The sequence below is a fragment of the Podarcis liolepis genome, assembly GCF_965112155.1.
Source record: "Podarcis liolepis genome assembly, chromosome: 11".
NCBI classification, from domain to species: domain Eukaryota; kingdom Metazoa; phylum Chordata; class Lepidosauria; order Squamata; family Lacertidae; genus Podarcis; species Podarcis liolepis.
Genome location: NC_139565.1, coordinates 64786127 through 64810981, shown reverse-complemented (window position 1 = coordinate 64810981; position 24855 = coordinate 64786127). Strand labels below are relative to the sequence as shown.

The window sequence follows — 24855 nt, the reverse complement described above, 5'->3', positions numbered from 1 at the left end:
GCCCTAGGAGTCCTGGAAAGATAGCTGTTGGGTCAGTCGAACTGAAAGTATCAACTCTCCCTCTCATGAATAGTGACTATCTACCTGGTAACACGGGTGGTGCTGTGGGTTAAACCACTCAGCCTTGGGCTTGCCAATCAGAAGGTTGGTGGTTCGAATCCCTGCGATGGGGTGAGCTCCCGTTGCTCGGTCCCTGCTCCTGCCAACCTAGCAGTTTGAAAGCACATCAAAAGTGCAAGTGGATAAACTGATCCTGCTCTGGCGGGAAGGTAAATGGCATTTCTGTGCGCTGCTCTGGTTTGCCAGAAGTGACTTAGTCATGCTGGCCACATGACCCGGAAGCTGTACGCCGGCTCCCTCGGCCAATAAAGCGAGATGAGCGCCGCAACCCCGGAGTTGGCCACGACTGAACCTAATGGTCGGGGTCTCTTTACCTTTACTTTTTTACCTGCTAACTGGAGGGACCAAAGAGCAGTTGGCCCTGGCATTGGGACTGCAGAAAAGGGCCTCACTCTTCCCACATCTCTCTGCTAAGTTTCAGAAGTGATGTAGCAGCCTTAATATGGAGGAATGCTTGGAAGCAGAGCTGTTACATGTCATTAGAAAAAAAATTATTGTGGACATTTATTGTTAATAATAATCAGACAACCCCTTTTAGACTTTTTGTGTGGAAATGAAAATTTGAGACATTTCATAGAATCATAGAACTGTAGAGTTGGAAGGGACCTCAAGGGTTCTGCAACGCAGGAATGTGGGTCTGAAGATTGGGGAAATAATCGCTTAGCAGAAGGTAGAACTGCTGGATGTCATCTTAGGGTGAATGTTTTTTATGTAACTGATAGGCGGAAAAGCAGAATTCCTTTTTATCCCCTTTCGCTTTACCCCACCCCTTCTTTTTATATTCCCTCTTCAGTTTTTCCCCCTTTTGTTTTGTATGGTGTCCTCTCCTCTGGGACATTATTGGGATTATACACACATGAAGGTGATGGATGGTTGGTGAAAGACCCTGAGAGGCAGGGAAGGGAAGAAGTCCTTGAGTGGGAGGCTGGGGGAAGAAATGGAAGTTCCTAGGTGAGATCTGGAAGGGTGCACCCCTTTCTGCGTTAAGAACTATACAGTGGTACCTCGGGTTACATACACTTCAGGTTACAGACTTCAGGATGAAGAACCGAAATTGTGTGGCGGCAGTGGGGGGCCCCATTAGCTAAAGTGGTGCTTCAGGTTAAGAACAGTTTCAGGTTAAGAATGAACCTCCTGAACATATTAACTTCTTAACCTGAGATACCACTGTATTTAAGAAAGGACTCTGCATTTTCTTTTCTCTGTTTTTTCTTTTCTCTGTTTTTATTTAGGTTAGTTTTTTAGTATATTCTATTAAGAAGAAGCCTGAATAAAATTTTATGGGGGGAACCACAACAACGGTGGAACGGGCTGCCTCTGAAGGCGGTGGACATTTTTAAAGCAGGTTGGACAGCCATCTGTCAGAGACGCCTTCGCTGGGATTCCTGCATTGCAGGGGGCTGGGCCAGATAACCCTCTGCGACCCTGTGGGTCTAGGATCCTTGGCGTGGGGGAGACGCGGCGTCGCTGTGGCTGCAGCAGGAGAGAGAGCTGCTCCCGGCTTCTCTGCCGCAGCTCCGAGCCTCCCCTCCTGGCCTCGCTGCGCCAAGCAGCCCCGCCCGCCCAGCAGCAGCGTCTCTCCCTGCGGCGCGCTCTGCACATTCTCAGAAGCACTCTCTCCCCAGCCCAGCCTTCCCTTTATGACGTCACGCGCCCCAGCAAGCCGAGGGCGGGAAATCCCCTTCCGGGGCCACGCAGCTCCGCACCGAGCCTGCGCAGAGTCCGCGGGGCGCGCGCTCTCCCATTGGCTGCCCCGCCACGCCAATCATCGACTTGTCAGGTTGCCACTGGCTGCGTCGCTCTCGGGGCTCCACCCAATCCGCGCTGCGTTGCCAGGCAGAAAAGGAATCCGGGCGGCGCTCCCCCCCTTTATTCCCCCCTCCCTTTCGCATCGAGGGATTTTTCCGATTGGTCCGCCCGTCCCCGACGGCATGCGCTACCCGGATGACCCCCCCTCCCTCCAACCTCCGTGTCCGGCAGCTTTGCGGCTTTTTTTCCCGCCCCTCCTCCGGATTGGCCGAGCGGGGCCGGTTTCCTTTTTTCCGATTGGCCGCCGCGGCACCTGTTGCTAGGCAGAGCGCGGCCTAGCACGCCGGGCGGAGCGTCACTCCCGATGAGTCGGCGCTGATCCGTGAGGGGAAAGCGAGCAGAGAGAGCGAGCAGAGCGAGCGCGGCGCCCAGGCCCAGCCACCCTTCGAGACCGCTGCAGCCCAGCCTTGCCGCCATGGCCTCGGGAGCCGAGTGAGTCTCTCACGGGGGGGGGGGGAGGGAGGAGAGGAGACCCGCCTGACAGGAGGACCCCCCCGGACCCCTTTCCCTCCGGGCCGCCGCCTGAGGAAGGCCTCGCCGCCTCCTTCGCTCCATCACCCGGCCCTACGAGGCCTGGAACGGGGGGGGGGCGGCGGACTGAGGAGACAGAAAAGCCCCCCCGTTTCCCCCTCCCTCAGGCGCCGCCATTTCTCCCCCCCCCCCCCGCCATGGCCTCTCCCCCCCAAAGCCTTCCTTGAGGGGAGGGGGCGCGCCATCATTTCCTCGAGGGGAGGGGGCGCCGGCTCCTTTCTGGCCTCCCCCCCAGCCTCTCATTGAGGGGTCTTTCTGTGGGGGGGGTCCGGGGGGGCGCGATGCCCCCGGGCGCCGGGGGGGGGGACGGAGCCGGAGGGAGGCGGCGCTTCCTTCTCGGCGAGGCCACTTCCTGCTCCGCCAGTTCTGCCGAGTCACCCGCCGCCTCCTGGGCCGGCGCTGGGAGGGGAGAGAGGCCGGGGGCTGTGGGGCTCCTTTCCCCGGGCCTCCAGCGCCGCCTCCCCCCGCCAGGCGCCTCCCGGGCTGCGGCCCTGGCTGGATCTGCCGGTTCAGGGGGCGTCGCCGGGCAGCTTCCGAACGTGGCTCCCGAAGGGTTGCTGAATCACGGAGGAGGGGCAGGAAGGGGGCCTCCCCAGAAAGGAGAATATTACCTGCAAGGAGCCCCTGGGGCTCCAATGATCTTTCGTTTCACATAAGAAACAAGCCTCTTTAATAAGAAGCGAGGGCCTTGAGATTCACACTTGTCAGATATGGGGAGGGGGGGGTCCCTTCTCCAACATGCTGTCAAGTTGCAGGCCAGATGCTTCTATGCTTCTCGATGGATCCTCAAGCCACCCTGGCGAGAATGCTCCGCCCGCTGAACTCCGAGGCTCTTGGGCAGCTGCTCTCTTTCTCCCCAGTGCACAGCAGCAGGGTAACTGGCCTTGCTGCCATTAGGTACTTTGAAGCCAGGTTCCCCCTCATGTGGCTGGCTCAGTAGAGTATACAATGCTCAAGATGGTCATCGCCTCCCATTGTTCCAAGGGAGAATTGTGGCTGCTAAACTTGCACCTGCTCCACTTAGGAAAACACACTGCCTCGTGGGATTTTCTCACTAGTAAGCAAGGTAGCATGCTGGGGTGCTTCAGTAGGAATTCTTAGCTGTGGCAGCCATCTTGTCATATGGAAGCCACAAAGCATTGGTCATGTGATACCAGCTAGAGAAGGACTCCTTAGGTTCACCACTTCCTGGTCTTAACTCTCAAGTGAACAAGGAATGGGAATAAAACCAATTTGCACATCACTTGCTGATTAGGCTCTTCCATTTTGGCTTGAGCTCCACTGGCTATCAGAGGGAAACATGTTAGGGTTTTCAAGCTGGTCTTATGCTGTTGGTAGAGTAACTAAAGGCTTAGGATAATTTTAAAAAATTCTGTCTTAAAAGGGCTCTCCACAGCTATGCTGGGAGAGGTGAGAAACAGTCATGGTTAAGTGACAAGAGAAACATAGCATTTCACAAAACATTGTCACCTTGCAAAAATGTACTGTCCATTTCTTGGGGTGGGGGGAGATTTCCTGCAATATGAATAGCAATTGCCAATCAACAGTAAGGTCTGGAAGCATTGTTTTCTTATTTGGCGTGATGTCACAACAACTATTTGGCTTTGTGGAGTAGGTACAAAGCCTGCTCTGAGCAAACTGCTTCATGCCCTCGCTCTGATTTGGCTTTCTGATGTTATGCAGCAAAAAAACTCATGCCCTTTTAAAAACAGGAATCCTGAAGCATCTGCTGGGAAGTGGGGTGGTGGGACAGTCCAACAATAGCCAGAGTTGTTTCTTACTATTGGCCCATCTAGCTCAGTATTGAGCTGACTGGCAGCAGCTCTTTAGGCTTTCAAGCATGAAGTCTTCTCAGCCTTACCTGGAGATGTTGGGGATTGAATCTGGGTATTTTGTGCTCCTGTGAACTATGGTCCCTTTTCACATCCTAAAAACACACTTGTATGAAAACAGCACTCTCTTTAACAATAGAATAACAATAGAAGTCTTGTTCCTTCTTCTAATTCTGCTACATTAAAAAAATTTGATGGCTGGAATAGATAAGTTTGGGGGCACTGAGTTCACAAGAACTTAACTAATCAGTATTGGAATTAATTTTGCATCACTGGGTGCTTCTCAACTTGGCAAACATTGTGAGGTGAAAGGAGCCTTGCCAGAAACTTCCTTTTTAAAACATTGTAAAGTATGTCTGGATGACTTTGCATGAGAGCAGGAAGATAATTGGCAGGTAGGTAGATGCTTGAGTATTTTCTTCCTGTGGAATTCCCTGGTTTCCAGTCAAAAATACAAGTATTGGTTCCTCTACTTAAACATACAGGCCTCGAATACATGAATCTAACAGTTTTTAGCTTTTTTCTTAACTAATAGTAAACAGACAGCTGAACCCTTTCCTACTAGCTTTGTTGCCTAGAAAAATTCCTGAACCTTCATAAATTATTATTTGCAAATCTAGGCTTCATCTTCCTTTTGTGGGCTGAAGCTGATTTGTTTTTCTTTTAACCTGGTTGTTCTCAGGTGACATGGGTGAGGCAAGACCAGCTGCTTGAAATTCACAGGTGTCATTGCTGAGATCCTTCCTTCTATTTTTAATGCAGTTACAGCAGCTTGGAAGAACCAACTTTCCGGTTAGCTGTGAAACAACAGATCTCTTCCTCCATAATCTGCTTCCAGTTACAATTCCAAATGAAGTGTCTTCTGTGGTAGAGCTAACTGGTCCCTTGGCTTTCCAGTATTTCCTCTAGCCAAGTATCTTCCTGAAGATCTGTCAGGAATCTTGATGGCCTGGTTCTAAGAAAGTAGTAGCCACCATGCTGTTATTTGAAACTTCATTGCCACAATGCTTGCTTATTCACATTTGTGTTTTCTTCAGTTTTCAATTTTTGCATGTTCTGTTGGAGGACCGTCTTCCACTGGAAGTGACCTAGATTGGTACAGCCAGCTGTGGATCTTGAGGCTTTTGTCCTCAGTGTCTTTTCCTTTGCTCTTCTGAAGACTGCTGCCTGGGTAGTGCCCCATTCCAAAAGTCATGAAGAGGGTTAAAATCAGTTCCCTGTAGCTCTCTGGTAGCTGCTTACACTCTTCACCTCTCTTGATTGGTAAGAGGGACCTGGAGTTGCTCCTCTGCCACCAGGAATGTGGGTTTTCTTGCACTGGAAATTTTTCCAGAGAACTTTCTCAATGTTCCATTTCCAGATATGTTTTGTGATTTGATTTAGCATGTCTGTTTGCCTTACATTAAGGCCACCCAACTGAAGTTTATGTTCTGCATAAATATTAATTTTTTTCCAATAGCCCAAAGTAAATGAACTGAAAAACATTATTAGAAGAGTGCAGTTAGAGTACTTAAATGTTACCCCGAAGCATATTCAGTACTTTACGTCAAGATTATTTTACTGGAATTAAATTTTTAAAGATGTGCAGACTGATTACATTTAATGATATTCCCACTCATTTAAGCTATTCCCTTTCATTATTTAGAGGTAAGAAAACTTGAAGGCACTGAAAACTGTTTAACATACCTGAGAAGCTGTGCTTTCCAGGCATATGCAATGGGGGATGGGGAATCGATTACAACCTTTTTAGGGCTGACTGATACTTAATCCATTCCAGTTGCTTAGTTTGAATTGCATTATTTCTATTCAACATATGACTGACAATTTTATGAAGCAACTTGTGTCTAATAATGGCACGTTCCCTGCCAAAATATGATGGTGGAGAAAACCCCCACATTGCATTACTTGACTGCATCACACTTGAGCGCATTAAGTTGCCTGAACAATATCTGGCTCTTCTCTAGTTCTAGAGAGTTGGCCCCAGGTGCTGCTTCTCACCCTCCTCCAAGTTTGGGTTTGCTGGTACCATAACAGTTGTTCTTCATCTTAGTTGTCAGCCTTAACTGGTGTAAACACATCTGTATTTCCTCAGTTGCTGCATATCATTGAAGGCAGATTTAGGAGGGTTGGCTTGGTGTCCTATTTGGCGTCCTGCAAAGCATCTACCAGTCACTTCCAGTAGGCTCACTCATTTCACACTATCCTGTCCTGAGTTTCTTAGGGGTTTTCTTCTTTTAGGCTTTGCCTATAAGCATATCTGCCAGGGAACAAAATACTTGAAGAACTCCCATTTTCATACCATTCATGTATTTTCTGCTTGAACTTTGCAAAAGAAACGGTCAGTTTCACTTTTGTTTTTGGCAACGTAAAGCTATGATGTGTCAGTTTCCAACTTAAGGGTGGAACTGATGAGCTAATGAAACTTACCCAGGCCTCTTTCAGTTCAACACATTCTCAGACTCGTGTTGAAGTTCTTGCTTAGTTTTTTTTTTAAAAAAAAAACCCTTGGACAATTTGGACTGCAAACTGGATATTGTAAGAGACTCTTCAGTGATTCTGCCTCTTCCTAGTGGAAGTGTTTGTAGAGCAACAAGTGATGGGGTAGGGCTGCTCTTTATCTTCTTAGAACCTTTGCTGTGTGATCCTTCAGGACTCTAGGTTATCAAGTCTTTGATCTTGCTCTGTATCTGGCCAGGGAGATTGCCTGCAGGTGATGGTAAAGGGGGACTCGTGGCAGTTTTGACTGACAGGGTTTATGACCCACCAAGGCTTAATTGATGGGGTCCAACTTCCCCAACTGTCAACCTTGAAGTGCTTGTGGGACCCTTTCTGTGACAGTACTTTGGGGTTGTTAGGGAGCTTGATGCAGCAGTGTTATTGCTGCGGCAGCTGCACTTCCAGGGCGCAAGTCAGGTGCTGGTTTTAGCTCACAGAACCTTAAATGGTTTGAGCAATTAATCTGTGTTGAATTTTGACCTCCATGTGGGAAATGAAATGTTGAGGGCTTGCAGAAGGACTCTGGCTATTGTACACCCTTTAATTTCTCCCCTCTCTTAGTGTTCGGATGCAAACTAAGCTTGGGCATCTTCTGGGAAGTCTACACAAACATTTTGACAGAATAAGTGTCAAGATTTGCCTAGGGACTATCACTTAATGGGGGGGGGGGCTCTTTGTATGTGGGTTGTTTGCCACACTGCTTGCTTTCTTCAATGGTAAGTGGTTTCTGAATGTTTCTGATCTATAACTGCTCAGTAGAAAACAGAGTAGAGGGCACTGTGGGAGAACACCTTGCGCTCTCATGTTTGTTTTGAGTTTTGTTGCATAGAAAGTTGTACTTGCCTTTCAACTAAGGTTTGCCTAAGAGAAAATGCAACAAAGATGCATAGAATGGAAATGGTTGAACAAGGGTGTGGCTCTGTCTCCTATGCTCTTAACAACTCTTGTCTTCTCTTGTTACAGTTCCAAAGCTGATGACTTGTCAACTGCAATTCTCAAGCAGAAGAACAGGCCCAATCGGCTAATTGTTGATGAAGCAATCAACGAGGACAACAGTGTTGTGTCACTGTCACAGGTGTGTTCAACATTATCAATAGAGAGCTATATCACTGATAAGTGCAATTTGTTGGTGACTCTTCGACTGACACAGAATGGAGGAAGCCGTCTCTGAACAGGCTATTTGTATTGCCTATTCTGACTGTTAGTGGCTCAGTGGGTTTTCAGGAAGAGGCTTTACATCATATCTAACACCCCCACACAGTTACAACCGGGTACCTGTGGGTTTCCCCAACAGGACACCCTTTCTCCTAAATTTGTCTTTATTCGGCCTTGTATCCCTTCTGCTGATTAATATTTTGTTCTTAACTGGATGCTTTTATCAAACTAGTACATTACCAGTTGTAGTCAATTTCAGATCAGCAGAATTAATATACCGATTTGTTTTTAAAATTCAGTTGTTGACCTGCTTTCTTACACTTACTGTTTTCAGGCCAAAATGGATGAATTGCAGCTGTTTAGGGGAGATACAGTCCTGCTGAAAGGGAAGAAGAGGAGAGAGGCAGTGTGCATCGTCCTGTCTGATGACACCTGCTCTGATGAGAAAATCCGCATGAACAGGGTTGTTCGCAACAATCTGAGGGTGCGCCTTGGAGACGTGATCAGGTGAGGTCTGCATGTCCTGTTAAACACACAGAGTTAATTTGGTCAGGAAGCCTGTGGCTAATATGTGGAAAGAGTTCTTCCAAGCATGCTTCCTTGTGTTGGTTATTGTTGCCTGTTGGTAAAGGGAATTGTCAACATTAGTGGCATTGGTGTGGACTTGTTTATGAAGGTATTGATGGGTCAAATTAGTAACTTGATCAAGGGGAGCTTGATTAATAGCTTAATCTGACACAGTTGTTACCTAGAATAAACAGAGTTGAACAGGAAAACTGCCGAGAAGCTAACTTGTGTGCTCCCTGCTAAGAGGAAGGGAGCATGTGGTAGGGCTAGGGAATCACATGAACTGGCATGCTTTGAATAGTCTGTGACCTATGGAGACACTTACTCCATTTGGGGGTAAACAGTGTCCCCTTTAAATTGATATTGCAAGACAAATTGCCTCACTCCAAAACAAATTGCCTGCTGAAGCTGCCCCATATTCTTACCTCATTAAACCAGTGTACCTATGTAAAAGTGGAGTCTCTGGAATTCTTTTTATCATGAGTTCTGGGGTTCTTATTATCAAAATGTTCTTCACTTGGAAAAAATTATGTCAGTATTGACTTATTTCTATAAATTATGCTGAATTTGAGAGAGCTGTAGAGTTTGAAGCATTTTGTTCCAGTCCTTTTGCAGAGGGTGGGGGAGAGAAGGAAATTGGAAGGAAAAGTCCGAAGAGCTGGAGGGTGGGGTGGGGCAGAAAACCAATGGACTAGGAAGCTGCCTCATTCCGAGACAGACCGCTGGACCGTGTAACTCCTTATTAAGTGAGCTGGTGAGCAGTTCTACAGGGTTTTGGGTGGGGGCCTCTCCCAGCCCTACCTGGAGATACTCAGTCTTGACCTTCTACATGCAGAGCAGACGGTGTACCCCTGAGCTGAGACCCTTCCTGGATGGAAGGGGAATGACAGGGACGGTCTGTACCTGAGTGACTGGGCATCTGCTTTGCATGCAGAAGGTCCCAGGTTCAGTCACCAGCATCTCCAGGTCGGGCTGAGAAAGATTCCTTGCCTGAAACTCCAGAGAGCTGCTGCTAGTCAATGTAGACAATACCAAGCTAGATGTCCCCTTGTCCTGACTGGATGAGAGAGATTCCTATGTTCCTAAGTCCACCATCGAAAAGTTGGAAATGAATAGGAAGTCTGAAGGAAGTGAAAAGGTAGCTGACTGGCCTGTCCTTTTCATCGAGACTGGGAAGTTGTTTCTTGTAGATGTTTCTAGTTCGCAAATTGGGGGCCACTTGAGGGTCACAAAGGCACATTCTTTCTTTTCAGCATCCAGCCTTGTCCAGATGTGAAGTATGGCAAGCGCATCCATGTGCTGCCCATTGATGACACAGTGGAAGGGATCACAGGGAACCTGTTTGAGGTGTACCTCAAGCCATACTTCCTGGAAGCATACAGACCCATCAGAAAAGGTAAGGGCACTAAACCTGTAGAGAAGCTGCTGTGGAGAATACTTTAGACAAGCTTTCTTCAACCTGCTGTCATCCAGATGCATGTTTATTGTTTTATTAATTGTATTTTTATGCCTCCCTTCAACTGAATTTTTCAGTTGGTAAAGCGTGGTCAGGGATGATGAGAGCTGGAGTCTAAAACACCTGAACAGTTTTAGTCCAAGACTATAAACTTTTATTTGGGTTGCTTGTGAGCTGGTGTCTTTGACTAAATTTTCCCAGTTCTATTTTGCCCCAAATGAAAGTCTGTGGCTTCCTGCCATGTGCAGTGAGCAGTGGTGTTGCAGAAACTGCCTCTAGACCATTATTTGCTGTTCAAAACAGCTGTCAGTGTCTAAGCCGTAAGTCTAGAGGGTCTTTTGATTGTGAAGCATTGAGAAGTAGCCAAGAGCAGAGGGGCCTTGTGTTGAGCTTTTCTGGTGTGTAGCCAACTTTACAATTCTGTAGGCCCTATTCAGTCAAGTGAGGCGAGACCGTGCAGTTCTGCCCCCCTCCCCCTCCCCCCCCGGTAGTAGTGGTCAGGCTGGCTTGCCGTTTCTCCTAGTAGCAACATCTGCCATTCCTGTTCCCTTTGGGGACGTTCCCAGAGCTACTAGTGCCACTGTGAGTCTATAGTAAAGGAAGCATCTCCTCTGGAAACCTCCAGCTGCTCCCTCAGCTCAGTTCTGAGCTTTCTTAAGTAGAGGGATGGGGAACCGTTACAACTCTTGAGAGTACTTGTTCTGGAGGTGGGTGGTGTCTTGACCCTCATTAATATGCTGATAATTTCAGGGGACATCTTCCTTGTGCGTGGAGGGATGCGTGCAGTCGAGTTCAAAGTGGTGGAGACAGACCCCAGCCCATACTGCATAGTAGCTCCAGACACCGTGATTCACTGTGAGGGAGAGCCTATCAAACGAGAGGTGAGTTGAGCAGGCCTCTCCCACAGCTCTCATTCTGTGACTTAGAGTGGGCCGTAAGCGGTGTGGTGGGGAAACAAAGTTGAGGATTAAAAGCACTGTCTGCTATTTGGTTCTTGGGGGAAAGTCCCCCTCTGGCAAGGAAGGCAGAGCTGTTGCATACCAAAGCAGCCATGTGCTATGTTCCTGTCACAGGAATTTCCCATTCCCAGCTAAAGTGGTTATTGTAGCTTTGGCACATGTTCCTATGACGGATGAACTGGACAAGGCTGTAGACTGAGATCACTTCCTTGGGTGCTATACCACCCAAATGGGTATCTGGAATAGTGACCGGCTGGTTTTTAACATACTGTCTGATAGAAGGAAAAGAAAATGTTTGATAACATAGGCTAAGGGCCATGTTGGAAAATATTATTATTATTATAATTATTATTATTATTATTATTATTATTATTATTATTATTATTATTATTTGTATACCACCATTCATCTGAAGATCCCATGGCAGTTAACAACAGGAAAGTACAAAATGAGAATAAAAAATACATAATAAAACAAATATAAGACCCTTCCCTTGCACAAACCCATTAAAAAAGCCATAAAATGTTAATCAGCCGAACGCCTGTTGAAGAGAGAGGTTTTTGCCTGGTGCCTAAAGATATGTAATGAAGGCACTAGGCAAATCTCCCTGGGGAGAGCATTCCACAAGTGGAGAGCCACCACAGAAAAGGCCCGTTCTCATGCTGCCACCCTCCGGACCTCTCATGGAGGAGGCACGTGAGAAAGGGCCTCCAGTGATATTGCAGGGCCTGAGTTCATATGTAGAGAGGCAGTCCTTGAGGTATTGTGGTCCTGAGCCACAAATAAGCACTCATCCAACTTGACTGGATCTTGGTCCTTAAGTCCTTTTATGAGCTAGCTCATAAAAATATAGTATGCTTGGGACTTAGCATTTCTGAATTTATCTGATATGGTTGTCATACTGCTTTGACCATGAGGTCCTCGGTGCATTTATTCTCTGTCCCTTGAAAACATGCCAGGATGAAGAGGAGTCCCTGAATGAAGTGGGCTATGATGACATTGGAGGCTGTCGAAAGCAGTTGGCCCAGATCAAGGAAATGGTTGAGCTGCCTCTCCGGCACCCTGCTCTCTTTAAGGCTATTGGTGTGAAGGTGAGTATCTGACCCCACTCATGACGGGTTGGACTCTGTGTGGGTAGCAAACATGTCCTGCAGGTGCTTCTTCTGCTCAGGTGTTCATGTACTAATGAATGCTAGAGCCCTGCTTCAAGAGTGCTCTGATATCATGCGCTGGTGTATCTCTATATTTAATAAAATCTGTATATAGCTTGATTGTAGAAAATCTCAAAAGTACTTTGCAAATAGAATAAAATAACAAAAATGTTGGTAAAAGCAGCTGTTTAAAGCTTTCAAATTGTCATTAAAATCAGCAATAACCTAAAGACAGATTAAAATGCATGTAAATATTCTGCATATGTTGGTAGGGTTGTCCAAACAGAAATGTTTTTAGCAATCACCAGAAGAACACAATGAAGGTGAAAATGGAGGCATCATCTTCATTGCCACCTGCCCACCCAGGCAAATATGAGTGCCACCTCCTATCACTGTATATGACTGGGAGATCAGGGCCACAGATAGTAAACTGGGTGTATGCACATCCCACACTGTCAGAAGGAAGATTATAAATCCACTCCAACTCTTCTCCCCCTGCCGCTCACTCAGGGGGCAAGAGGGAACCCCAGCAAACCAAACTTCCCCTCAACCAGGCTCTCGCCCTGGGAGAGGGATGCAGGACTCTTCCATAATGTTTGGCCTACAATTTTATATCATGGGGATGGGGGCGTTCACCTGTCTCTGTGGCTCCTGAAATGGTGGTGAATCCCTTTGGCATCATCTCCTGCCTGTATTCACCCAGCCAGCAATGAAGCAGTGCCCCATGTGACAGTCAGCACAGACACACTTACCTGCAGGCAGATAACCATGCAGGTCAAAGAGAGTGCTGCAGTGAAAGCCCACACACTTGCTGACTAGGAGAGCAGACCGGGCACGGACCAGGATGGTGCAAACCAGCCCTTCCTTGCTTAGTCCTCTGTGGTGTACATAGGTGCCGAGTGTGCGGGGCTGTGGGTGCTCCAGCCCCCACAACATTCCCCATGACAGGACTGGCCACAAATGTTTGTGCCGGGAGGCATGCGGTCTGACATCAGCCCGCCTGCTGATGTGCACATGTGATGTCACGTGCACACTCCAGCGGGTGTGCCGATGTCGGACTCACATGTGCCTGTGGCGTGCACGGCCCAAGGCACCCACGGTTCTAGGGCCAAACTGGCGGTGTATGGTGCTGGTTGATCCCAGACTGCACAGGTGCTTTCTGGATAGCACTGCAGGTCTTTACCAGAATTTGGATTTAACCCTCAAATGCTAAGCAACATCCCTGCCTTTCTCTAGCCTCCCCGTGGAATCCTGCTGTATGGTCCACCGGGTACTGGGAAGACCTTGATTGCCCGAGCAGTGGCTAATGAGACTGGAGCTTTCTTCTTCCTCATCAACGGTGAGTGCCTGGGAGCAGCTTCATGGTTTTTGTTTTATTTACCCAAGGTTATATAGTGTTTGATAAAGCCTCAAATTGGTTTACAAAAAACCCCATTAAAATTGCCAATAAAAGACATTTAAAATGGGTATTTAATTAAAATCAACAGTAAGCTAAAACAGATTAAAGCACATGTAGCTTCTGCATGCCTGGATAGGGTTTCCTTTGTGTTTTAAGCCAGATTTGGAAAAGTGTAGTGAAGGCACCCACATTATTATTATTAAAAATTTTATATCTTCCTTATACCCACAGATCTGAGGGTGGTTCACAACATAAAATCACAATATAAAAAACACATAATACATCATAGAAATGAAAAGAAAGACAATGCAGTAATCCCCCTGGTCCATAAGCAGGGAGTTGCAAGGGCTAGATGCTGCCACGCTAAAAAGTTCTGTTTACTTGCAACTGTGGAATGAGTCTCGTGTGGCATTGATGACAGTGACAGTTCCACAGAGTGAAGCGGTTGAGTGGGCTTCTCTAGGGTAAGGTGATCCTGCAAGTAAACTGGTCCCAAAACTGTTTGGGCTCTATGCCTTGGACTTGTTCTTGTAGCCAATTGGTAACCAGTGCCGATCTCTGAGCGGAGATATTATATGCTAACAGGGTCTCACTCCTATGAAGCAGCTGTGCTGCAGCTTTCCAGACTAACTACAGCTTCTGGATCTGGTGCAAGGGAAGCCCCCCATAAAGTGCATTGAAGTCACCATGTCTGAGTTGTGGTCGTGTTCACCTTCATGTTGGCTCCTTCAGCTGTATGGCTAGCTTGATATTGAGCAAAAGGCAATGAGGTGGAGAGCAAGTAGAGGCTGTTTTAAAAATGTCTTTCCTTGTGGACAAGACCTTTCACAAGAGTTAAATTCTCGGTATGGAGGATTCCTTGCTACAATCATCTCAGTTTCAGTATTTGTATCTTCTTTCTCTGTAGGATGAGATTGCATCATATTGTGTATTGCTTCCAGGGGACTTTGGGCAGTTTTTGGTATACTTGTGCTTCCTAGCCAGCTTGCAGTGATGTGCAGCTCCCTCTCCTCCTGGATCATCATGGTGGCTGCCCATGAGCAAGGGAGCAGAGCCCCACCCTGCTGTGCTCTCCTTCTATAGAGCTGTTTCCCTCCACCTTTTGATATTAGTACCAAAGGGAGTTCTGTAAAATCCTGGATGAAGGCCAGATTGAGCACATGCTTCTCAGTCTAGGAACTGACACAGACTCTTCAGTTATTAGGTGACCTCAAAATAACCTAAATAAATAGCAAATGTTATCAATGCAACTGACAATGTAGGGCAACAGCTCAAAATTACAATGTAGACAGTAAATAAAATATAACAATATATCAAAATGCACCACTTTAACAGAGAACGTAGTACTAAACTCTTCGAAACAGCTGCCCATTTTCAGTTATAAGATCTCAACTCAGCCTTGCTTCAGGGGAGGATCCTTATTCTTCCCTTGGGTGCTGGGTGTTTATGAAAGGCTTTGCCAAACTCAGTTGTCAATAGAGAACCTGTCTCCTTGGAAACCTCACTTGCCCCTTGAGGAGCCTAAAGGAAGTACTTTGATCTATGCAGTGCAATTTCAGGTGAATAGAAAGTGGTGAGTCTACTCTCTATTTTTGAATCGAAAATAGCTGCATCAGTCTGCAGAGGCTCATTGGCTTAGTTCTCACACAACATTCAGCCAGTCCATGACTTGGCATGTGTGTGCAGGCTCCCGGAGAGGAGATGGCAGCCACTTTGTCCCTCTGGTCTGCTGCTGCATTTTTGTGAGTTGAACCATGGCTTGGCATGTTGTCTTGTTTCAGACAAACCACAAGCAGTAAAAGAAGAATAGACCTTGGTTACAGCTTGTGGCATGTCTGGAGCGTCTATGAGCTGAGGTTTACAGAACATGCCAATCCAATCCATGGCTTAGCTCACAGCAGGGCAGCACCAGCAGCATGACTGGGAGAGGAGCTAAGCAGCCACGATCTTCCCTCCAGGAACCTACATTCTTGCACATCCACACTAAGCCATAGTTGCATGTTAATGGAGTCATTGAAAGGCAGAGAGGAGAAATGGAAAGCCAGGATACGGAGCAGCTGGAGTAGTTCCCAGACTGGCAGTTTGGGGCTGCCACTGTTGATCGGCTCAGGTGTTGGGTTGGAAAGGAGTTTGAGTGCCACGTGGACAGTGTTACGGACAAACTGTCCAGCTGGGGTGACGAGCCAAATAATATCACACCGCAGATGGAAAAAGAAAAGGTTTATTCAGACTGCAGTCAGAAGATACAGGGGAAGTCCAGTTCCAAATCACGCACAAAGGTTACACAGCAGGGATGACACAGACTTATACATTTCAAATGCGTTGGTTCCAACTTGGTCACCTGGCTAAGGGGATGATGGCATGTTTGGGGATTTCTCTAGCTTGTTCTGCTGATTATTAACTTGGTCAGTACCACGGTTAGAAGCTGATGTATGAAAGCTAGGAGCTAAAGGGCGCCTTAAACCAAGGTTACGGGTGCGACAACAGAATGTCTATGCGCCCCTTTTTTAACAAGAATACAAAGCTGGAAATGAATGAATTGCAGCTAAGATACTATGTTCATTTTTCACATGGTCTAGCCCTTCCCCTGCCCACCCCCCTAATATTCTTAAGAGGGTCTTCTCCAGTCTTCAGAGAGTAGCTGGCAGTGGGGAGGCAGAAAAAGATCCTCCTTTCCTTCCATTCTGCAGTTTTAATCTGAAATCGTAGGCCCAGTATTGTACCCACAGCTAGAAACTGCTCGCACTAATGAAATTCCCTGTTACAAAATGCACCTAGAACAATGGGAGTGTCAAACGTTGGTCGGAGAAAAGGACATGGTCACGAGATAGGGGAGTTCGGTGCCAGCAGCCTTCTGAAAGCTTTTGCTGACCACTGCAATGTATTGCTTACGGGAGATTAGTCAGGAGGGTGAAAAAGTAACAGACAAATCAAAAGTTTTGGCTCATCCCCATTCAAGCTGGGTTAAAAGGTTACTGGGAAGGCCAAAACTAATATAGCTTTCTTGCTTCTAGCTAATTTCTGAGGCCAAAGTTAAAGTCCGCTGTATGTAGAAAGATGGGGTCTTCCCTGATATATGAGATGAAGCTGGGGTCTCTTTGGTTTTCCTCTTCTCAGGTTCCTACCAACAGTGCTGCTTTAAACAGGACTGTGACTTGGGTTTGTCACTTGCGACTGCTGTCACCTTCTTCCTCTTTAAGTAACATACTGCCATTTTCCCACAGGGCCTGAGATCATGAGCAAGTTGGCGGGTGAGTCGGAGAGCAACCTGCGGAAGGCTTTTGAGGAAGCGGAGAAGAATGCTCCGGCAATCATCTTCATTGATGAGCTGGATGCCATTGCTCCAAAAAGAGAGAAGGTGAGTCTTCTGCCATTCTGTTGATGGAGCTCAGTTCTGTGGCTACAGCACTTTGAGAAGGGATGCTTGAGGAAGTGGTGAGTGATAGGCTGGGGTGCAGGTGGCGCTTGGCTGTCCCAAGGCATGTTGAAGGCCCTCTGTCTGGACTTAAGCTCTCCGAACGTTCTGCCTCCTGCAATCAGGTATTGTAAGGAAGCTTAGCATTCTTATGAGTTGCATGGCAGAGGAGCTACACTTCATTGCTGGGCCTAGTTAGGTTTTCTGCTTTGTAAACGGACCTTCTGAGAGGAGGGCTAGGCAGCACACCTACCCATTCTGGATGGTGATGATGGTGATGATAGGAATTCTTGCCACAGTAGTTGTAGTAGGAGTAGTAATTTTTTACTTGTTCCCTTCCCATCTGACTGGTTTTCCCAGCCACTTTGGGCAGCTTGCAACAGAAAGGAGTTAGTGTTGGGTTGGCAGCATCTTCCTCCCGTTTGCATTATGCATCTCGTAGGTCCTGAACTGAAGTCTGCATTTGATCCCATGTTTGCCCTAGAATTACTACTTGGGCTGGATTATCTTACTACTTGGTTTTTAAGCTTGCTTTTTTGGTGGCCAGGGGAAAGGGTGGCTTGTGGTGAAGCTGTACCCCGACTTGTGCCTTGGGATTGGGCACTTTCCTAGCAGATCTTCACACTATCGGCTGTTCTCTCCACAGACACATGGCGAAGTAGAACGGCGCATTGTGTCTCAGTTGCTTACACTTATGGATGGCCTGAAGCAGCGAGCGCATGTGATTGTAATGGCTGCAACCAACAGACCCAACAGCATTGATCCAGCACTCCGGCGATTTGGTAACTAGGCTTGTTCTGTTGTGAGGGTGTTACAGTGTGGTAGATGTTGGCTCAATACATGCAATAGTCTGTGGGTAACTTAAGTACTAGCACAGACCTTCACAAAGCATGGATGCGGTGCAGACTCATTTATTAGTATTTTTAGCCCCTGGGAGAAATTTCAGGTTTGCGCAGGTTGTAAACTCCCAGTGCCACTTAAAAACGGAAAGCTGTGTACTGTATATGTGCAAATCACAGTGCTCCTTTGCTTAGACTTTCACATGATAGTGAGGGTACAGACGTGGTGACAGGAGAAGAATCGTAGAATTGTCAAGTTGGAAGGGACCCTGGGGGTCATCTAGTCCAACCCCCTGCAGTGCAGGAATATGCAGCTGTCCCGTATGGGGATTGAGTCTGCAACCTTGGTGTTATCAGCACCATGCTCTAACCAACAGAGAGAGAGAGAGAGAGCTTCCTGGTGGGCACCTTTTAAACAGACATTGCTTGATAGCAGAGAGCTGATTGGCCCACCATCCAACTGAGACTCTTGCCTAGTTTGTACATGCAGCAGAAATGAATTAAAAAAAACCAGCTGCACCTGGGGATTTTCATGTGTGAATGTTGCTGTCAGAGCTGCTTGAAGATCCTAGCTCACAGAGGATCACGCTAGCCAGCGATCATTTAGTAAAAGTCTTTATTGAGTTACAGTTTCCATTCTCAAGCTGCTGCGTGCAACTCTACGTCTAGTAGCTAGATCGGCGAAGCTCCGTCTGAGTCTCCGCCCCGTGTGCACCAACTTAATATCCTAGCCCGGCTCCACCTTTTCCGCCTGACTGTCCTCCTCTGGGTCCCTCTACCCCCCGGGGTCTCTTCCTTCCGGGATTCTTCTGATGCTGACCCCCCGGACCCTCCTGTCTCCTTGCGCCGGGCTTTAGGACCTGGCTCCCTTTCCGGGCTGCTTACTGCGCCGCCTTCCTCTGCATTTGAACTTGGCGCCCAACCTTCCACTTTCCGCTTAACCGTTTCTTCGCTCCCCGATGGAGGTGTGGCCACTCCTGACTCGTGCCCTCCCTCCTGTGGTGAGCTGCCAGCGCTTGCCCCCTGGCTCCCTTCCTCTTCCCTGCTCTCTGGCGGTGACGCTGGTCCCGATTTCCAACTGCTCTCCTCTGAGTCCCCTCTGGCTCTATCTTCCTGGGGTGCCCCCCTAGACTCCCCCCTTGCCCTGGCCACTGGTGCTCCTTTCTGTGAATCCTCTGATTCACTGGAAAGACTCGGAGATCTCGGGTCGTCGTCATCACTCATCTTTTCTTCTGCCTCCTCCCCTTCGCTCTCTGTTTCCTCCCTTGCCCTTGCCTCTGCTCCTAAACCCCTGACAGTTGCTATGTAGAAAAACAGCATGTTAAGGAAGGCTAAACTTGACTCTTTAAAAAACAAAAACAAAACTAGTCTTCCTCATAAATATGAGAGAATGTGGAAGGCAGGAAAAGTAACACTGACCCCATTAGCCTCCTCTTTAAAATGTATGTAATTATGTTTGGGACAGGGTGTCTGTGAAGTGTTAATGGCAGCTAATTTAACAAGCTGGATCAAATAACTTCCTTTTTCTTTCTTTTTTACTGAAAGAGACAGCTTTCAGTGTTTTCCTCCCTTGGTCTTAAAACACATATTCTCTGAAATTGAGTGGAGTTTCTTTTCAAGTCAATATTCATGCCAACACAGCCTGAAAGCACACTGCTGAGATAAAGCTTCTTCACTTGTTAAACATCATCTTGTTACCTTGTGGGGAATGTCCATTAACTTTCGTGTTTCCCTGAGATCTTTTTAACATCCAGTGCTCCCATTTTGCTGTTCTGCGGCGTGTGGGCTTGGCCTTGGTGGCCTTTGTGCACGGGGGAGTGGTGTACATACAGAAGCAAATGTCAGTGTTGCTTTTGGTGCCCCGCAGGTCGCTTTGATAGGGAGGTGGACATTGGCATTCCTGATGCTACTGGCCGCCTGGAGATCTTGCAGATTCACACCAAGAACATGAAGCTGGCTGATGATGTTGATCTGGAACAGGTTCGTTGGTTTGTTTTCTTGCCCCTATGAGATAAGGCTCACAAGCGTCATGATCTGTGGGGTCTTCTTGAGTGATTGGAGCAGCTGGGTTCCTTTTCCTCAAGGAACTGTGGCTTGGAGCACCTGCTTACTCCTGCTTCTCCTTCCCTTGCTTCAGGTGGCCAATGAGACCCACGGCCATGTGGGTGCAGACTTGGCTGCTTTGTGCTCAGAGGCAGCTCTCCAGGCCATCCGGAAGAAGATGGATCTCATCGACCTTGAGGATGAGACCATTGATGCTGAAGTGATGAACTCGTTGGCTGTGACCATGGATGACTTCAGGGTAAGGGGGATGCGTCTGTGTCTTCTCTCTCTGGGCGTGGGGGATCATCCCAGCAAATTGTGCATGTGTCAATGAACCACCTCTTTCCACCTCTCCTTGCAGTGGGCCCTGAGCCAGAGCAACCCCTCAGCCCTGCGCGAGACGGTGGTAGAAGTGCCACAAGTTACTTGGCAAGACATTGGAGGCTTGGAAGACGTCAAGCGAGAACTGCAGGAGCTTGTACAGGTGAGGCTGTTGATGCGAGACTCCCAGTTACCATCATTAGACTAAGCTAAGGGCCTAGTCATAGGCAGCAGCATTGGTTATCAGTCACTCTTTTGCATAGGAAAATATAAACCGTTCTTTAAATATAAATGGATGGCAGGATATTGGGGGGGGGGGGGAGCCAGATAACCAGATGTTCTTTGAACTTCTACTGTTTATTGGTTAAAAGTGTAGGAGTCCTGAGTAAGGGCTGCACATAGCTCTTGCACACCCTTCCAGTTACTGAACAGGGAGGCCCCACTGGCACATAAGCCTTCTCTGTTCTCTTGGCTGTTTAAGTGTATCTTGCTTGAATGGTTCTGTTTCTAATGCCTGCCAAGTCTTTTTACCCAACTCAGAGCCCTGTAATGAGACCTGCAGGTTTAGGGCCACATACTTGCCAAAGAACGTGGCTTATGTACTTTCTCTGCATTTATAAACGCAGCTGGCGATGTTCCTTTGGGATCCTGGGGGTAGCGTTCTCATGGCTGACTTCAGAACAGAAGATCTCACTTTCTCTGAGCTTTTAAGCTGGATTGTTTTCAGTCACAGCATTACTTGTATGTCATTTATGTTTGGCACCATATGGCTGCTCCAGTGTAAGCATCAGTTATATAATTTTGGGTCGTGCGTTTGTGGTGAGATTAACGACCATGACGCCATAAAATCTTCAATCTACTGATCCCCAGACCTTTTTACCAGGGTCACCAGCTTGTGCTCATCCAGTAGGTGAGGGGATACCGGCTTATACTCCTGGGCTATTCTATAAGAAGTAGCAGCAGCAGCAGCATGTGTGAGGAAAGAACAGGCATCCACCTCTGCCTCTCTGTGGCTCAGTGAAGCATTGCTTGCTGCTACAGAGCCCTTCCCAAGTGCTCCACGGCCACACAGTGTGGCGAGGCCCTGAGCTCAGGATGTTCTCTCCTCCCTTCCCTTTAACCTTGTGGGGCTGATACTGATCTTCTTCCTTCCACAGTATCCAGTAGAGCATCCTGACAAATTCCTTAAGTTTGGCATGACCCCCTCCAAAGGGGTGTTGTTCTATGGGCCTCCTGGCTGTGGAAAGACCCTGCTGGCCAAAGCCATTGCCAACGAATGCCAGGCCAACTTCATCTCTATCAAGGGTCCAGAACTGCTCACCATGTGGTTTGGAGAGTCCGAGGCCAACGTGCGGGAGATCTTTGACAAGGTACAGCTCTCCCTGCTGGATTTTCCCTGCAGGGTGGCCCCTTTTCACACTGGCATTTCCATGCTGGGTCTGGCGAATTGGTTTCCTAGCGCTTGCATGTTTTGAGGTCTGACCGAGCATCCTTCCTCCACGCAGGCCCGCCAAGCAGCTCCCTGTGTGCTCTTCTTTGATGAGCTGGACTCCATTGCAAAGGCCCGAGGTGGGAACATAGGGGACGGTGGTGGCGCCGCAGACAGAGTCATCAACCAGATCCTAACAGAGATGGACGGCATGTCAACCAAAAAGAACGTTTTCATCATTGGCGCCACTAACCGGCCGGACATCATTGATCCCGCCATCCTGCGCCCTGGGCGCTTGGACCAGCTGATCTACATCCCACTGCCTGATGAGAAGTCTCGTGTGGCCATTCTCAAGGCCAACCTGAGGAAATCGCCTGTGGCCAAGGCAGGTTTTGGGCTGACAGGAATGCTGTTGGGGAGGGGGGTACAGATGTCACTATTTGTGTCTGGGAGAACTTAGGAGTCCTGCAGAGAGCAGAGGTCATGACTTGGACCATGATGCAACTTTATTTAGCCTTCTGACGCCTCTCCAGTTTTTAATCAAGATGCATTGAAATATTTGCTTGCCAATTCTTCATGGTGGGAAAAGAAAAATTATTTGCATTAGAGTAAAGGGTGGGATATCATTTAAAAAAAAATTCACCTTCTCACAGTTCATAGAATCTTAAGAGTTGGATGGTACCCAAGGGTCATCTAGTCCAACCCCCTGCCTGACAACTGATTAAAGCTACTTTGTTCTGACAACATTTGTCTTACTAGGCAGTTGCTTTGTGTTTTATGTAGTAAACCTCATTTTAAAACGTTTGTTTTTATCTGCTGCGCCTGCTTTTTCGTTGCTGCTGTTTTACGCAGTTTTATTTCTTTTTATGCGGTGCTTTTGTTTTTCCTTGCTGCCCTACACTGCCCTGCATGATGGAAATGCAGTGGAAGGGCAGGGATAAGTTGGCTTAATAAATGAATGTGGGACCTCCCGTGTTTCCTCAGGACGTGGACCTGGATTTTCTGGCTAAGATGACCAATGGCTTTTCAGGAGCCGATTTAACCGAAATTTGCCAGCGGGCCTGTAAGCTGGCCATCCGGGAGTCGATTGAGAATGAGATCAGGCGGGAGAGGGAGAGGCAGACCAACCCTTCTGCCATGGTGAGTGTCTTTGGACTTGTGGTGGATATTAACTCTCGGGGTGGGAAGGGGGGGTTGACCGTGGCTGTTGGTGGCATCTTGTTCTCCTAACTGTGCCTTTGCCGGTTTAGGAAGTGGAGGAGGATGACCCAGTCCCCGAGATCCGGCGTGATCACTTTGAGGAGGCCATGCGCTTTGCCCGCCGCTCAGTCAGTGACAACGATATCCGCAAATATGAGATGTTTGCACAGACTCTTCAGCAGAGCCGCGGCTTTGGTAGCTTCAGGTGAGCAGAGCTTATTGGCGTGTACTTTGCGTCCTCCCTCTTAGTAGCTCTTACATGAGACTTCATTTATGACCCTGGGTTTTTGGAGAGGTCCAAAAGGGGTCCACCACAGATGGTGTCAAAAATGTGCAACTTGTGCTTCTGTGGTGTACAGAGCTGCTTTTCCTACTGGGCCTTTGCACAGTACCTGCTGTCCACATTCCAAAACCTATCTTGCCATGAGAGCTTACAGCTCCCATTAGATGGGACGAGGAATGCAGTGATTGCCATTGCTACTCGTGTTTCCCCAGTATGAGGTGTTGCCCCCCCCCCCCATCAATATGGTATTTGCAGCTTTTGGAAGAGTATGTTTATGGGAATCCGTGAATTAATTTTGTATTTATTTATTTACCAAAATGGCATGACTGTTGTGCAGATTTAATCTGCTTGGTGCTTAGAATTTAGTGAGAGGGGACTGGGTCTGTTTCTAGATCTCTTCCCTCTGTAGCCCAGCACTGCTGCCGTATCCCCTCCCCTCCCTGTTACTACCCAGGATCTCTGTCATCCTGAGGTGCCCCTTGTAGCTCTGTGCCTTCACGACAGAGTGAAGGGCCTGCGTGGAACTGAGCAGAGGGGGAACCCATTTGTTTGTGTGGCTCCTCCTTCCACAGCAAGGTGTAAAATGGGATGAAGCATACAGGACATGTGATGTCTTGACGCTTGGCCAGAGAGCCAGAAGCCCAGAGGGCTGTGAAAGGGCACTTTGAGGTAGGGCGTCTGCCATGCATTTCTGTGCCACAGCAAAGTGGGGTAATGGATCTGGCCAGAGGGCCAGACCCAGAAGTGGCCAGCTGTCTGAGGGCCGCTTTGACAGGTCAGGTAACTTGAGACTTTTGAGCCACAGCTGCGAAGGGAGAACTGGTCGTGGGGAAGAAGGTGGCTGTGGCTCACCCCAAGCAGCCTTGATGGCCTCCTGCTCCGTGGAAGGTATTCAACAGCTGCTCTTCTCTGGCTGTTCCTTGCAGATTCCCATCAGGTAACCAGGGTGGTGCCGGACCCAGCCAGGGCACCGGAGGCGCCGGTGGTGGGAACGTATACAGTGAAGACAACGATGACGACCTCTATGGTTAAAGTGCTGCCAGAGCGGACCAAACTGCAGAGCAGGCCGTGTTGTACAGGGCAATTCCAATGGTCAGTGGACTCCTGGCTTCTTCATTCCTTGGTCAGACCCGTGTAGCTGCGTGCCAGACTCTGTCAGCAGGAGTCTGTTGCTGCTGCTGCAAATGCAATGTTGGTTGGGAGGCAGGTGGGCGGGCAGTTGAGGAACTGACTACACTTCTGGGAAATTTCTGTTCTAGTTTTATGGCAGAATCAGCAGCTTTAGCAACGGGTACAATAGCCTGTAAAAACAAAAAGTTTAAAAGTTTAAAACCCACAAAAATAAATTAAAAAAATCCCATAAGTTCAAGTTGGCATTGGTCTTCCTTCCTTCCTTCCTGGTGCTTGTTTTTCTGCTGCTTTGGCCATCCGGGCTCTTGGCAAAGCTGCCTGTGCAGTTGTAGGACAGCAGGACTCCTAGTGCTTTTAACAGTCAGTTTGTACAGGACCTTCAGGGATTCTTTCAGTAGAAAATATTTAAAGTTTGCCAGGAGGGGAGGCTCATGCCTGATAATAGTGTTTCTGTAAGCAGAGGTGGTACTTTAGGGTCACAAGAGGAAGGGGATGCGCTGGAAGGCTTTGCTCACCTGTGGGAGGGAGGTGTTAGTGCCACCCTGAAGGTCAGGCGTTCTCTGTGCCCCAACCGGGATTTGCTCCATGAACTTCATCTCTGCAGCTTGTGTCATCTTCTTGGTTGCAGGGTTTATGGTCTCCATTAGGACTTAGTAGTGTTACAAACTCTGTGGTTTGCACACAAGCCTACAGTTTTCACATGGAATCTGACAGTTCTG

At 48.0% G+C, this 24855-nt stretch overlaps 1 protein-coding gene across 2 annotated transcripts; it reads left to right on the top strand.

The window, feature by feature from the left end:
• The first annotated feature begins 1936 nt into the window (after nt 1-1936).
• On the top strand, nt 1937-24374 carry VCP (valosin containing protein). 2 transcript variants are annotated; one of them, XM_083465873.1, is made up of 17 exons: nt 1937-2361; nt 7752-7863; nt 8278-8450; nt 9764-9906; nt 10717-10847; nt 11885-12016; nt 13313-13415; nt 16700-16833; nt 17537-17672; nt 19597-19709; nt 19867-20031; nt 20134-20256; nt 21251-21463; nt 21599-21907; nt 22507-22662; nt 22773-22927; nt 23932-24374. In XM_083465873.1, the coding sequence occupies exons 1-17, from the start codon at nt 2345-2347 to the stop codon at nt 24035-24037; spliced, it is 2421 nt and encodes an 806-aa protein (XP_083321999.1). In that variant the 5' UTR covers nt 1937-2344; the 3' UTR covers nt 24038-24374. The 2 variants fall into 2 exon arrangements, with proteins under 2 accessions (XP_083321999.1, XP_083321998.1); XM_083465872.1 differs by lacking the exon at nt 1937-2361 and adding an exon at nt 2875-5375 and having other exon boundaries at nt 5468-7863.
• Nucleotides 24375-24855: the final 481 nt, after the last annotated feature.